The following is a 16,043-nucleotide window of genomic DNA, read 5'->3' on the forward strand; positions in this document are numbered from 1 at the left end:
TTTTTTAAATGAAAAAAAGAAACCAAATAATAGATATGTGATTCTGAAGTTTATAATCCAGCTTAAAAATGATGAAATATGGGTTCTATTCCCAGTGCCAACACTAACAAAATACAGCCCAATATATATATATGAAATATATAAATGAAAGAAGAGGTTAAAACATATATATATATATATATATATATATATATATAGTCTTTGATACAATCAAATGTCTATAATGGAGACATGGTAGGAAAACAAAATTTTAATTATACTTTAAGTTACTGAATAAACATTATGAATAAAATATTACAGGTAGGTAAAGGCTTCAAATAATAGAGTGCCACAATTTGGGAACAAAATAAGGAACAGGATCCTTCATATTACCTTTTCTGAGAGAGAATAAGAACACAATGTTGAAGAAATTAAGGTAGTGTTTTATATACTACAGTACTGGTGATATCACTATTGGATGCAAATTTACTTTCAAACATTCATAACTAATGAGCATCTGATACACAGTGATTGAAAATTAAGTGTCATTAAAGATAGCTTGGGAAGATTTATATTTTACAGTCCCAAATAATTACCAAAAATTCCTTCAAAGACATTCATAGTTAACTAAACGTGTGCTTGATATAAGAATAGAGTCTGGAATAAGCATCATTTCCTCCATATTTAAAACATTTTAGATACAGAAATTCTCAAACTCCTCTCGCTTGGGACAAAGAATCAGAAAAAAATGGATGCTCCTCCAATGTTGGTAGGTATAATGATCTCATTCAAAGTCTAACATAATCTGTGAACATACTAAAAAGAGAACAGATGGAGTGATACTATTTATTGGACAACTGAAACTGATTTTATCCTCACAAAATAATTGTTTTCTTAATGTGTTGTTAATTTCATTTAATACAATTCTCTAATTTCAAGCACAAGTTTGCTGCCGTCTGTCGATTGCAAAGCATGGTACCACTACTACTATCGAAGTTCCTCACAGAAAGGAAGGTTTTTCACACATCTGTCTTTGAAAGGACCTTGTGTGTTGATATCTCCTGTATCTTGACCCTAAGTATATTGATCTCCTTTCTATCACTGGAATTTTGCCTTTTCTAATACTTTATATAAACATAATCATATAAAGCAAAGTGCTTGTGTTTGATTCTGTTTAGTAGTGTAATTTTGAACTTCATATGTTATGCATATTGCTAGTCAGAATTCTATGGTTATGCATAGACCACAATTTTTTTTTTTTATTCAGCCACCAAGTGATAGAAATTTCAGCAATGATTCTATCACTTACAAACATATTTTGCAAGGACAAGTGTGTTCATTTCTCTGGAATGAACATCTATGAATAGAATTACTGAGTCATAGGAAACAATGTGCTTACACTATATAAGGTGAGATAATACTATGTGTCAAAGAGGCTGTATCATTTTTGCATATCTACTAATAATGAATTACAGCTCCATCTGGTGAATATCCTTGCCCACACAGCACTGCACTTCTCACAGGAGCACATGTATCTCATTTTGGCTCTAATTTATCTAGCAAAGGTTTGATGAAGGAAGGAGCTATATTTCCAATTTGGGCTTTCCTACTGGCAAAGAATGGACTGGCTTACATAGTACATTCTGTTTTATTAATGAGTCTTCCATGAATATGGAAGTCCTTGATAGTCTGTTATAGAGTGGTTTAAATCAGAACTTTAAAAAGTTCTGAAAATCACAGGATGTACTATATATAATGTGTCTTTATCATATCCATCTACCTTCTATTGCCAAGCCATGGCACCCTTCCCAGTACCTAGTAATAATCCCAATTCTACTTTCAGATTTTTTGTAATGTTTCTACCTATGAAAGGGAACATATGGCAGTTGTCTGTCTCTGGTTAATTTTGCTTAACACAATGTTCATATTTTTTTCCATTTTGCTGCAAATGGGAAGACTTCATTTTTCTTTAGTGCCAAATATTCCACAAAATATTTCCACCATATTTGCTTCAGCCACACATATTAGGCTAATTGTGTATTTTAGATATTGTGAATAATGTTGCAGCAAACATGAACATGCAATCATCTCTTTTGTATGCTGACTTCTTTTCTTCATCTGATGCCCAAGAGTAGGACAGCTGGGGCTGACTGTAATTCTATTTTTACTCTTCTGAAGAAGTTCCATAATTTTCATAGACATTATACTAATTTACATTCCCAGAAAGAGTGAATCATTGCCTGTACCAACATCTTGAAGTAGCTTCCTTTTATTTCCCTCCAGTAGTTTCAGGTCTTATGTTAAAGTTTTGATCCATTGTGAGTTGTTTCTTTCAAGAGGTAGGAGATTAGACTTAATATATACCTGGACCAAAAAAAAATCAAAATCAAGAAATAATCATTAAGTAGACCTTAGAGACACTCATACAACATTCTATTCAAGAGTGATATGAAGATCTCTGTGTTGGAAATTACAAAACAAACTTAATAACTTATTAAAGATCTCATATAGTGATCAACTTGGTTTAGTTTCAGGCATGCAAGTCTTGTTCAACATATGCTAATTTATAAACATAACACATCACATAAATAGAATAAGGGGTAAAAGTATATCTCAATAGAGGTAGAAAATCGGTTAATAAATGTATCAAATCCAAAGCCAATAGCATACTGAACAAGAAAAAACTAAAGTATCTCTTCTTTTTTATTGAATTTATTGAACTCTACATTTTTCTCTGCTCCCCTTCCTGCCTCTCCCCTCCCCTTAAAGTACCCCTTTTAGTCAAAGAACAGAACAGAACAAAATTATTCACTATTACTTATGGCAATGCATAAGAATAGCTTCCTTAAACAATGGAAATAAGTTATTCCCTTTAGTAATCCCTTCATGAAGGCTTCCCCTTTATTCAAAATAACCAGGAACACAATGTAGGAACCACGTGCCATGAACTTGTGACCTAGACTGGCACTGGGTATATACAATAAGGCAAAAACCTCTCTCCTAATAACCAACTCCTCCTTTTCTTGAACCCTGCAACAGGAAGACTAAACAATGGTAAAAGTCCTTGAGCGCCTTCATTCACCTTCATTCAGGTGGAATGATACTCTTACACTATATTCTGAACCATTCCGTAGATTTGTTTTGAATTACGTTTCCTTGCTACTCTCTGTTGTGTGTTTCTGTTTCATTCTTAACTAGGAAGCCCAAAATCTGGAAATATTAAGCCCAGACCCATCCATCCTCACCATGTTTACTCTCCTAGTGGGATTTATGTTTTCACATGTCATCCTGATGGTAACTGCCTTTCTTCAGCTTCTAGGTAGAGAATTCCCTTAAGTATCTTTTGTGGAGTGATATAGATTCCCCTTATATTTTGGAAGATTCATTACTTGTTCATTCATTCATTCATTCATTTGGTTTTTTAAAACAGGATTTTTCTGTGTAACAGCCATAGCTCTCCTGGAACTAGCTCTGTAGACCATGCTAGTCTCAAACTCAGAGAGATTTCCCCGTCTCTGTGTCCCAAGTGCTGGAATTAAGGTGTGCACCACCACCGCCTAATTTCCAAGATTTTGTGTGTGTGTGTGTGTACATGTGTGCTCATGCCCATGCATGAGTGCACGTGTTCTTCAACTCCAAATTATATCTTTGTTAGGTGTGCTAATAATGGTTTTCAGATTGGCTCTTTCTTCAGGATTTGAAAATCACACTTCCATGTTACCTAAGTCTGTAAAATTTCTTCTCAGAAATCTGCTCTTAGTCTAAAGGGATTTTCCTTAAACTTCACTTAGTATGTTTCTCTAGGATACTGAAGAATTCATTCCCGTGCACTTTTAAGATTCGGACTATTAAAGTTTTGCTGAGGATCTTCTCTGTTCATGTCTGTTTGGAGTTCTACAGTCATGGGCATCCATTTAGTTCCCAAGATCAGAAACATTTCCTTAATTATCATTTCTTCCCTTTCATGTATGCCAACAATGCAGCAATTTGATTTTTTAATGATCTCCCAAGGGTAAATGACAGCTACACTTTTCCTCTTTTCTTCATGTTGGAATACGATACTTCACAAGGCACAAGTTCATACTGTCTATGTTGCACCTGTCTTCACTCTTCACTAACATCAGAACTCAGCTACTTTGGCCTCCCAATGGGGAACATTGACCAGTAATTCTCTAGGAATTGTACAGGTCTTCAGCTTCAGATTGGTATTGCTGTGACATCGTGCTGGTGAACTTTGCAGCTATAGGCTCTTGGCCTCTCTTATGTGAAGATGGTCACTGTTGGCCTACCTAGACCATGCCATGTATGCCAATCCAATAAATCCCCTAGTGCAACTGTGGATCTGGTTGCCTAGGAATGAGACCTCAGGCACCTTTCTAAGTTATACACATCTGTGGATGGGGTGAAAGCTTGGGACTTGTTTATTCCAGAGTTAGCAATGTTTGGTGCCTGGTAGGTATCATATGCAATCTAATATAACACATCAGCTAATACAATATAAAAAATCTATGTCTACCACTCAAAAACGTTGCTTATTTGGAGAGATTCTGGAGGTCAATGAAGAAATCGAATTTCCACATGTATCTCTCAGAACATGTAGGGATTTTAGGCAACTAACCAGCTGCCCATTTGAATGGAAAATTATAGTATGGTAGTCAAGGGCTATCCCATCTGGATTTCGATCCTGTTTTTATACTTATTATCTGCAGGACTTATACAAGGATGCGCAACTTTTTCACTTATAAGTAATGAACACAGTGACTCTTAACCCATACGTGTGCTGTGAGGTTTCAATGAGTTATAGGCCTACAGTAAACTGTAACACATACGTTTATGTATATATATATGCAAATGCAATATAACAGAAAACATAGTTACATACATTCCCATGTGTATGTCTTTACAATTAAACTTTACATAATTATTTCTTTTCTCCTGGATGCTCAGGTTCTTGTTCATGCTAGGCTGGTGCTCTGCCTCCAACCTATTACTTTCGTCTTAAAAATAAGTAGCCCTGTGGTATTCTGACGGCTTCCTGTTTCATATTTCAGGGGAGATACCACTTCTCTGGGCTGCTGAGGAATAACTACCTGTAGCATCTCTTGATGTGATTATCGGAGTCTTTATCAATCAGTGCATCCGAGAAGCATACTGCCAAGGCAGCAGAATTCAGCGACAGCTTGCAAGCTTTTATTACCGGCAACAGTGTTTGGCTGTGGAGAGTTTCCTTAAGTAAACTGGCAAAGGACTGAGCTTTCTGGGGCAAGTTTTCTGTTCACCTGTCTTGTTGGCCCTCCGAGCGAAGCGGTATTCATTTGTATGGAATAGCTTTAGACTGCAGAGCACAAACTCACAGTGCATTTGAAAGGTGGATCTCTGGGAAAACAGCTCCGTGAATTACAAAATAAAGTCGGCTATACCGAAAGGAAACCTTTTAACTTGTTGACATTTACTGGGTTAAAGTTATCGATATGGCATCTGCATGGAAAGCTATGCATATAGGGTTCTTGCTAAATCAAATGTTCTTGAAATTTGAGCAAATTATGTATAGGCAAATGGATAGCAGTTAAAAATAAGTTTCCGCTATTAACTTAGGAGAGTTTTTAGAAACATGTTGCCAGGATCCACTATTAGTATGTTAGTTTGATTTAGTTTGATCAACATTAGTGCATGTGTTTGGGAGTAAACTAAAGCATTTCCTTGAAAATACTGTTGTTTTTGAGTTAGACTCTCACAAATTGAGGTTGGCTCTCCTTCAAATACTATTCTTGGTTTGAATAAACTCTTCTCTGTACGTTTCTTGCTGGAACAGAGCACAATGTGAGAGTCTAAATTTCCTGCTCCTTCTCATGTGGTTTGGGGAATCATTCTGTTTCACTGTGGCAGGCATGGAAGAGAGGAACTCAAGAGCTATTTTAACATCAGTTACTAAAACCACAGGCGGAAACCACCAGATGACAACCTTCGGATTCATCATAGAGCTCATCCAGGTTAAATTTTGAAGCTTGTCCTAACCTTTGACCAGGCATAATAAATATCCTAAAACATTGGTAGAGTTCCATTAGAGGCATGGAATTCCACTGAGTAGAGAATACACACACACACACACACACACACACACACACACACACACACACACACCTTGCTTCACAGAAAAGTACAGAATTGGGCCTGGTGCACAGTACCTGTGTGTACATAGTGTGCTGTTTGGGTCAACTGAAGTCACATATATAAATCAGTAGCTCAGACAAGAATCTGCAAGGCTGGGTGGTCGTGCCTGAAGACATAGGCATAGTGAGAAACCAAAGATTTCTATATATGACACTCATTAGGAAGAAAACACATATCTGGGAACCAAGGGTTGAAAATAATAATTGCCAAGGGCCTACTGGGGAACTTTGTTCCTTGCCTCTCACAATTTTAGCCAAAAAATATTTCTAGGTCTTGATCTACAAAATGGGCTGAGCAGGGATTCATTTTACTTCAGAGTACATAGTCAAAACTTTAAGTACCCTGTATGCAAGGGCCTTCAGACTAGGATAATGAATCATGTGGAGGAATAAGGTCTCTCTATGCAGTGGGGATAAGGTCACCCATATACTGAATGCAGGTGATCCACTTGGTTCCCTTGTCCAACTGTACCTGTGAAATAACATATGTAGCTGATCCACACTGCAAAGAAAGCTAAAGCGCAATGACTGTGATCCATTAGGAACGACAGGTAAAGCAGTAAGGAATACATGCTTATGTGGTTGCTGAGCATAAAGGGAATATGGAGTGGACAGAAAGTAGTGCATGTACCAGCAAGGACTGAGGTTCACTGCATGTCAAGGGCTGTCATTTCTCCAATTAGCTTCCATGTTTATGTCCTAGGCAAGATTGCAGACCCCAAGGAACAGCTATGTCACCACCATTTTGATAAAGGGTTTCAGAGTCTCTAGCCACTGTGGGATCCACTACAAAGATTACAGCAGATCAAATGTTCCCTGAACTGTTCTCCAAGTGCAAATGAGATACTAGAGCTAAGCCGCCATAGCTCACTTTGCGGGTCTTGTAATAGACAACTTGGGCTTAGAATAAAGGTCTCTAAGAAGAGACAATACATGAAGTACTGCTATACTAGATCAAGCAGGAAAGTTCATTAACTGACACAACATTAAGAAACAAATCTCAAGGGGTTAAAAGGACAATGTAAAGGATAATATAAAGGAGGTAGGAAGATTCTGAAGACGCCTCTAAAATCTGGTTGACCTTGGCAAAATATATTTTATTTCAATATATATTCGTCTTATTTATAGCTAAACCTCAGTATATACACACTATACTGAATATTTTTGTTAAGCCTATCAAACCATGAGGCTACCAGTGAGAAGCAAAACATAATCCTTAATATGTAGCTTTAAGAAGTAAAAGTAATTTGCTTATACTTCTTGAAAAATGGTACATTTTTTTTAATACTACAAAATATAAAACAAATCTTTCTGGGGAACTTTCCATTTATTTCATCAAAACCTCAACGTGTTAATTACTGATCATCCTCACAACCTTCTAAAAGCAACGATAAATAGCCAGGGCGCTATTCCTGAAGCTGCAGTATTTCTTACTGGTAACTGGATATGACCCTGCCATCCAGTTTATCTTGCCCTCTCATCAACATAGCACAGCCAATAGCAAGGCTAACCTTCTGATGGTTTTGTCTCAAGATGCAGCTGCTTCTTCTGTCCTAATCTCTCAAGTCCTATCCTATTCTAACTATCTTTCAGTCCAATAGGGTCAACTCCCAGTGACCTTGCCATATGTATTGCATGAACTGTTATTTTCAAAATTCAATATACTATACTGTGAATATTTAATTAGTATGTTTTCTCTCTAACCAGGCACCAACATCTCACATAGTTAACTGACTTGGTAAATAACTACAATCACAAAATTTTAGCACACATGTTTTTAAATACTCATACTCATGTGGAGATTATCAGTGCCATAGTGACCCATTCCAACTCTCTGGCGCCAATTAAAACACTGTAGTATAACAAACCTGAATGTGTATGTGTTTCTAACACAATTTGAGGAGTCTTGAACATTTCACCTTTACTTAGTTCATGACACTGTTCTAATTTCTCATGACTTTCCTTAGTACCCTATATCTGTCTGCTCAATTATATTGGCTCTGTTTTTACAACAGAACTGTAATCTTTTCATTTCTCATCAAATCCATCATCTTGTTTTTAGGTCCCATCATCTCTCCTGTATCATTAAAATAGGTTTTTTCTAATAGATGTGTTTTCAACATTGTTGTATTATAAAACCTGTAGTCCTAACCAGAACTTCCAACCATCCTCTGTTATAAAGTCCGAAATGGTCTACAGTACCTTACATGATCGTTCCTCTCCACCACCTGACTTCATCTTCCATTATTCTCTCTGTCAGTCTTCTTCAGATACAGTAATCTGCTTTGTTCTTCTGCTACAAACTTGAGGATCACAACCTGTGCCCCAAGTCATGTCCTTCCACCAGTCTTTAATTAAAATCCAATTAAAAGAGGCAAGTTAAAGTCGAAATCAGAAAGCGAGATTTATTCAGCATGGCTACATTGGAGAAATGGATTTTGGGAATTCACTAGATCTCTCTCTGTCTTTATCCTCTCTCTCTCTCTCTCTCTCTCTCTCTCTCTCTCTCTCTCTCTCTCTCGTGTCTGTGTGTGACTGTCCAATATTTTCCACTTTTTAACATATGACTCCCCTTTGAAACTATACAGTGTATCACCTGTGTTCTTCAGCTCTACACAAACTCTGTGCTCAGGGGTGTAGGTAGGGAGGTTGATCTGGGCAGCACCATTTGATTCCAGGAGCCCCAGTGATTATTAGTACTTTCATGACACTGAGTAAGTACTGAACAATGTATTGGAAATTAGATTTTCTTTCTGGTTAATGGAGAGCAAGTTTCTTAGTATTTGTACTGGGAAAATGCTAAAAAAAAAAAACAGTACTGGAGGCCTAGACCACGCAGCCTCACTGGTTCGCAGGACAGAAATGGAAGTCTCAAAGATAAAAGTGTTCAAGTATTAATGGTTTCTTCAAGAAACGAGAGAGTCTAAGTTCCCTTGCAGGGGCAGTGTTTCAAAACTCAGCGCTTGTGATTTACGTCCCAGTCAAATTCAGACCCTCAAAGGGCTTAATAAGGACCTTGCCCTTCCCCCAGCAGCTTCACTGCCCTTACTTAGGTGGTTAGGCTGTGCCTAAACCCCCCCCCCCCTTGGTCAGTGCATTCATGTAGCGGGTAACAGGTGCCGAGATTGCCTACCCTGGACGCCCGTTTGTTCAGCAAGGTGCTGAAGGGGCAGGAGGATGGTTGCGGACAGGCAGCGCAGCAGACACCCGGGCGAGGACCCGCGCGCGTCACTGGAACGGTTACGGGGCCCGGGCCTGGCGTCCGCGCCTGCCGCACGCACGCGCACTGCACCCAGCATGAGGGTCGCGGCCCTGATCAGGTAATGAGGAGGGAATCCATCTCCCTCCTCCCGGGCTAGGCTAGGCCCTGACTCGGCCGCTGTAGGCACCTCGGGAATGGCTTCTGGGGGAGCCGCGTGGGCGGGTCGGCGCCCCGGCCACCGGAAGAGGCGGGACGAGCTGCTCCGACTGTCCCCCGCCTGCATGCTTCCTCCCTGGCTGTCTTGGCAAAGCTGCACTGCGCTGCTGCCTGGGTCCTCAGCCCTGGGCGCATGCTCAGCACACCTGTTGGACTTTAAATCGCTCTGAACTCTGAGACCCACTGTTAATTTCACTGACTAGTTTCCAGTTTTCATCCTCTGTATTTTCCATCAATCTGACAGATCTTTCCCAGGCTCTCACTAGCCTGACCTCTCTCGAAATCTACCTCATTCTCATCTCACTTACCACATCCCGAACTTGGCAGGGATGGCCTTAGGATTCTTAAATAGCTTACCATTGCTTATACGTGTTAAACACCTGCATTGGGAAAACCTACTGACGAGTAATATTCCCTCTAGGTGGAGTTGAGATTCTGCTGGTTTAGGCTAGAGGTGTCCGAACTTGTATTGGATGCAAAGAATTTGCCTTATCGACCTTTGGCAACCAAAGGATTATTCTAAAAGTAGTTTGAAATCCATAGTAAATTACAAGACTAGATACTGTAACTGATAAGCAAAATCAGCCTGATCTGTTTCAGTTTCTATACCTGACATTGATAATGGAAATACTAGCAATGTTAGAGATAGTTTGAAACCCTTAAATATTTTTGTTTCTTGTGATACAGACCCCAGTAAAGTGTAGGTTCCATTATATTGCTTCAGTCTTTTTTGTTACCACAATGAGGCATACATAGAGAGCCTTGTTTAATGCCAAGGTAAATGATGCTAGTTGATGGTGTTTTATCAGACTTTTGATGAGCCATATTTCAGTGCCTCTTTAGGGACAGGAAAAACAAAATGCCAGTTCTGTTAATACCATGCCTTTTTAAGGAAATTATACTGTAATGCCACTGTAATTTAATAAATTTTCTCCGTAAAGTGGATAATGAAGTTTTAAACATTATGATTATTTGGTGAGGAGAGATAAAAGGTAAAAGTAGGCCAGGAGGCTCGTGATTGGAATTTAGTTCACAAAAAGCTCAACTGATAGAACAAGTGAAATTGGAGAGGAGGTCAGTATGGTCTGTTCCTCAAAATCCTCAGTATCCAGGTGTCTTACTTTGGTAATAAGTTTCTGAATAATGAAGTGCTATTTGAAAATTTGCCACATTTTAAAGGACTGTATGCTAGAAGATAAGAATCCACAGAGTAAATATACCTATTTTTGTGTGTCGTATATTTCATGGTGTGTATATGTGTGTGTGTATAACATGTAAATATATATTTAAATATATATTTGTGTATAATGTAAATATACATTTAAGCTTCACTGTGATAAATAGTTGTATTGTGTATGTGTGCGCATGTATTTGAATATGTGTGTACAACAGCAGAGTTGGTATAAGTATATTTCAAGACAAAATGAAATACTTTTTGAATATCATTAGTTTAAGGGCTTAAGTACTCTCAGAATTTCACTGTTGAATGTAAACTTGATGATTTATCTAGGCAGGATATTTTCAATGTATATTGAAGCATATGAACTTTTGTAGCTAAGCTTGTACTTGAACCCTTTCTCAAAAAACAACAACAACAACAAAATTGTTCTGCAGGACATACACAGTATGCCCAGGTATTTATGGAAGATTGCTTCCAGGACCCCCAGGGAAACCCAAATCTTCAGTTGCAAAGTCCTTTGTATACAATGATATGTATATCATTTTATGAACCTATATTCATCCTCCCGCCATGTGCTTTAAACTATCTTTAGATGATGTGATACCTGTAGAATAAAATTCTATGTTAATAGCTACTACGTTGCACCTTTTAGTGAATTAACAATAAAATAAGCTACATGTTCAGTAGATTATTGTTATAGGTGTCTGCCCCTGAAATATTTTTGGTTTACGATTGGCTGAATCCATAGATGTGAAACCCACTGCCATGGAGGGTTGGCAGAAGGGCTGACTGTACTTAGCTACTTTAGTGAATAATGTTGTCAGCATTCATAAGATTCTTTGCCCTTGAAAGCTGTTTATTCTTTGAATACTCTGTGTTCTGCAGAACATAGCTTGGGAAATACTTTGAAATCATATCTAAAGAGTTGACATATTTTAAACCATAAAGCTAAGTAATGATTGTGGTTGTTTCCCCTTGAATCCTCAATATAGTATACAATGTTGTTGGTATTTTCTTGTTTGGGGGAAGCATAGTAATAGGTTCTGAGAGAGAAAGTTAGAAAGACTTGCTTAGGAGAGTATCTGAAAGGAAGGATTCTGGATTTCTGAAACGCTCCTTTGTCCTTTGCGTTCTCTCCCTCTTGAGGAGACCTACAGTGAAACTGACTAGGCAGTGATGGCTGACATACTGATTATACTAATGTTTGACTATTGATATGTGTCAGCATTTGTATATTCATTGTATAGACTTTAGAATCAATCATATCAGGCTCTATTACACAGTTTGAATTGAAATTTTTAATATCATCCTTTGATGGGTATTGGTAGACCATAGTTAGGTTTCATGTAGTTGAAACAGATTAAATAATGCTTTACTTTATGTTTATGGATGTTTGACATGCATGTGTATCTACACACCACTTGCTGACCTGGTGCTTATGGAGGACATAATAGTATTGGATTCCCTGGAACTAGAGTTACAGATAGTTGTGAGCATTCATGTGAGTGTTTGGAATTGAAGCCAGGTCTTCTGAAAGAGGAGCCAGTGCTCTGACCACCAAACCATCTCTGTGCCCCCCCCCAGATTTTTTTTTTAATTAAGGACTTTCATCCAAGGAAGATATGGTATAAGCATTTAGCTAGGATATAGAATATAATTTTAAATAAGTTTTTATGTGCATAGCACTTTTTATCTTATGTAAAACCACTGTTACAAATATACTTTGATTAGAACTTCTATATTGTAGACACATGTAATTTTCTAAGTTCTTAGAAGTAGCAGCCTTAGACATTCAGATTCATGTGCTCAATTTTCTTCCTATTTACAGATGTATATCATCTTATACTATAATTGTGGTACATTCCATCATGGAGCCTGAAAAGCAAAGTAGTGATGTGACCGATTTTGATGTCCAGTGATTCTGTGTTTAATGATGATCAGGAGCCTGACATTCATACCCTTCTCTCTCCTGGCTTGTTTTTCAGCGGCGGGAAGGACAGCTGTTACAACATGATGCAGTGCATTGCCGCGGGGCATCACATTGTTGCTTTAGCAAATCTAAGACCAGATGAAAACCAAGGTAAGGATCTGACTTTTTTGGTCCTTTCTCTAGATGACTGCAGCTCAACCTCATTATTGTAGGTTGGTAAGAAATAGTCTGTTGGCTCACTGGCTCTTAGTTTACAAAACATGAGTGCCACTGGTAAAATGATGCCCTTCACTATTTTAGATGTAGTGAAGCATGTAAGCCTTCCCTTTGTACTCACCATAGATGATGAGCCTCATTAGAGGAGATGTATCTTAGACTTTCCTTTGCTACCCAGCTCTTGGAAGCTCTGTACTTCTAGTAGGTGTTTATTGGCGGACTAGTGAGTACTGAACTCATTCGAATTAGCCTGTTTACTTCTGGGGGATATTTGAATAATTCTGAAAGTGATGTGGAAAGTTGGAAATTGGGAGTATTTTATAAGAAGAAAGGAAACACGGTTCCAAAGGATGTGGGGTAAATTTATGCTTTAGGATTTGAGGCTTGGCTCTGCTGATGAGTGAACGAGGTTTTTAGATGTAAGGTGTTTCTGAGAAGGACTCTCTATTTCTAACTTAAAGCATGAGAAGTTTCTGAAGGTGATAGGACTGCTTTTATTATGAAGGTGGTATTTATTATGATGGTGATAGGACTATGCTACAGCTTTTATTATGAAGAAGCAGCAAAACTCTCATACAAGCTGTGCTGTTACCAAAGGGGAGACCCTATCCATCTCTTGCATCAAATTGGGCAAGTGAGTCTTTTTACCTGTCTTTAAAATTCTTAGTAGTAAAAAAAAAAAAATGTTCATATGTGTCCTGCACATATGAAGTAATTTTCCTCCCTTGAATTTCTGTGTGTCCAGCTTTCAACCTGAGCTGTTTATTGTGTAAATAATATTAGTGTATAATCTTTTTCGTGTTAGTTTTGCTGTCAGAACAGTGAAACGACAAGCAAGTATATCTTTTGTACTTATTAATAGAATGGAGGCCTTTATTAGAATATTGTTAGTGATGGACAAATTCAATGGTAAATGTAATTAGAATATTATAAATTTAAAAGCTGGGAATATCAACTTACCCCGTGTAATTGGTGTAGAAGAGAGTAGGTTGTTATGGGTCAACAATGGACAGGGTTTGGTAGTATTGATTAAAGTCAGCTGGATGTTGGAACTGTTGAATGAGTCACCGAATGTTTTGGGGTTTTTTTTTTGCACTCTTTAAACGGTCTGAAAGGAACCTCACTGAGAAATGCATGGCTCCATTGAAGAGCAAACCTGGGTATAATATTTTCACAACATATCATGCTTTTCACAGTAGGTAATGAGAATAGTGTTCAGTTGTCATAAAATTCCCAGCGCTGTCCCTTTCAGTCTGTAGTAGGAGCTTTTGTGGTGTGCTAATGCAAGTGCTTTAGGCCACAGTGGAGGCTTTGGTTTTCTTTCTCTTATGTCAGTAGCTGCTGTGTAGCTTCCACTCAGGAGGCTGTTGTGGTAAGGACTACATGGAGCCCTAACGAAAACAGATTGGGTTTTGAAGCCATTACAATGTCTAATAGTTGTACTCATTTCAGGATGCTTTTTGCTATGAAGCTCGTTTTGTGGAATAAATTGATTGACCAATATTCTTTAGTAAAAATACATTAAAGACTCGCTAACTTGGTAGGGTGGAAGATTGAAAAGTTTTAGGGTGAGTGGACTAAATCTCTGTTTCAAAGTTTAGGGTAAGGACTAGACTTACAGGAATGTGTGAATATTGTTTTGTAGGAAGCCACGCAACTGTGGGGGTCGAGCCAAAATGAAACGGCACATGATGATACTATTGGTTGTTGAAAGACATTTACACTGTTAGTCATTCCCTTCCACAGTTGAAAACATGCATGTACATATGTGTCTGTCAAAAGGAAACAGTTTCAATGGCACTAAATACTAGTTTCAGTATCATTTCTCCCATATCTTTGCTGTATAAAATGTGAATGGTCTGAGATCATTTTGAGAGGTAATTCATACTCTGTCCTCTATTGGAAGAACGCAAAGCATATTAGTCTTTGAAAAATTTCAACAAACTCATCTATTTAGACTTATTAACCCACATACTTTTAAAACATATTTGACATATAATCTCTTTCCATGTTTTAAATATTAATATTTTATGGTATTTGTATTCTGGAGAAAAGACTTTAGAAGATGCATCAAAGACAGCTTATCATTTTATCATATAACTATAATATAGTTCCTAATCTATTACAAATAATGCTGTAATGAATGCTTTACATATATATGGAAATTTGAGACAACTGGTAATTATATCATGCATTAGATTCACTTATCCTGTTTCCAAAATATGTTGGTAATTGCTCTAACAAATAGTGAATTATATGTATATGTTTTGTTGATGTATTGATTATAAAACAAAGCAAGTATATCTATTTTTTCTGCCAAATTTGTTTTACTTACTAAGCAGGTATTTATTTAAGAGAAGTTTTTATTAAAAGTCTAGATGATTTTTTGAATAACCTGAATGATTTGAATAAACATATATAATATAATTTCTAATTGAGTAAACTAATTAAAATTTATTGGGTTGATTACTCTTATATTTAAGAATTTTATATAATTTAAAAAATATAAATGTAATCCTGTTACTAATTAGAAACCCAGATGATTAGAGCTGAACTGAACTGAATTTAGCTGTGATAAATGTGCAGTGTCCATGTATTATCTCACTATAAATGCAGGGAGATATGGTACATTTTCAAGCTTAGTGTTGACTAGTCTTCAAATGAAAAAAGTTGCTTCCTAAAGCCTATTTGTTTTTAGTCTTTCTTACTAATTATTTCTATTTAACTATTACAGTGGAGTCAGATGAATTGGATAGCTACATGTATCAGACAGTGGGTCACCATGCTATTGACCTGTATGCAGAAGCAATGGCTCTTCCCCTGTACCGCAGAACCATAAGAGGAAGGAGCTTGGAGACAGGAAAAATGTATACCACACGTGAAGGTGATGAGGTTGAAGATCTCTATGAACTATTGAAACTCGTTAAGGTATGCAGAGTGACTAAGTCTCCCTTTTGAACTTTGTAATTTTCATTTATTGAGTTATTTAATATTAAATAGTTTGCAACTGTTCATAGCCCAGCTATTTTTTTGAAAGGATATCTTATCTTTTAGGAGAAAGGTAACAAAAAATTTGCTGGTATGTCTTTATATTAGACTATGGAAAAATAAGACTTTAGGTATAGATGTGCATCTAGGCTTATCACATGA

General features: G+C 37.3%; 1 protein-coding gene and 1 long non-coding RNA gene across 2 annotated transcripts in view; one reads left to right on the forward strand and one right to left on the reverse strand.

Moving 5' to 3' along the window:
• Positions 1-235: 235 nt before the first annotated feature.
• On the reverse strand, positions 236-9,383 carry LOC125416665 (uncharacterized). The gene is made up of 3 exons (XR_007236949.3): positions 9,283-9,383; positions 8,352-8,497; positions 236-2,343 (listed from the first exon to the last, which is right to left on the reverse strand). It is a non-coding gene; the product is annotated as an uncharacterized LOC125416665 (long non-coding RNA).
• Positions 9,367-16,043, forward strand: part of Dph6 (diphthamine biosynthesis 6) — a 106,270-nt gene continuing 99,593 nt past the window's right edge. The window contains exons 1-3 of the mRNA XM_048459771.3: positions 9,367-9,469; positions 12,733-12,827; positions 15,628-15,821. Of these exons, the coding sequence (XP_048315728.3) occupies positions 9,447-9,469; positions 12,733-12,827; positions 15,628-15,821 (312 nt within the window). The 5' untranslated portion in view covers positions 9,367-9,446. The remainder of the gene's footprint in view (positions 9,470-12,732; positions 12,828-15,627; positions 15,822-16,043) is intronic.

Source organism: Myodes glareolus, chromosome 10 (genome assembly GCF_982192425.1).
Source record: "Myodes glareolus chromosome 10, mMyoGla1.1, whole genome shotgun sequence".
Taxonomy (NCBI): Eukaryota; Metazoa; Chordata; class Mammalia; order Rodentia; family Cricetidae; genus Myodes; species Myodes glareolus.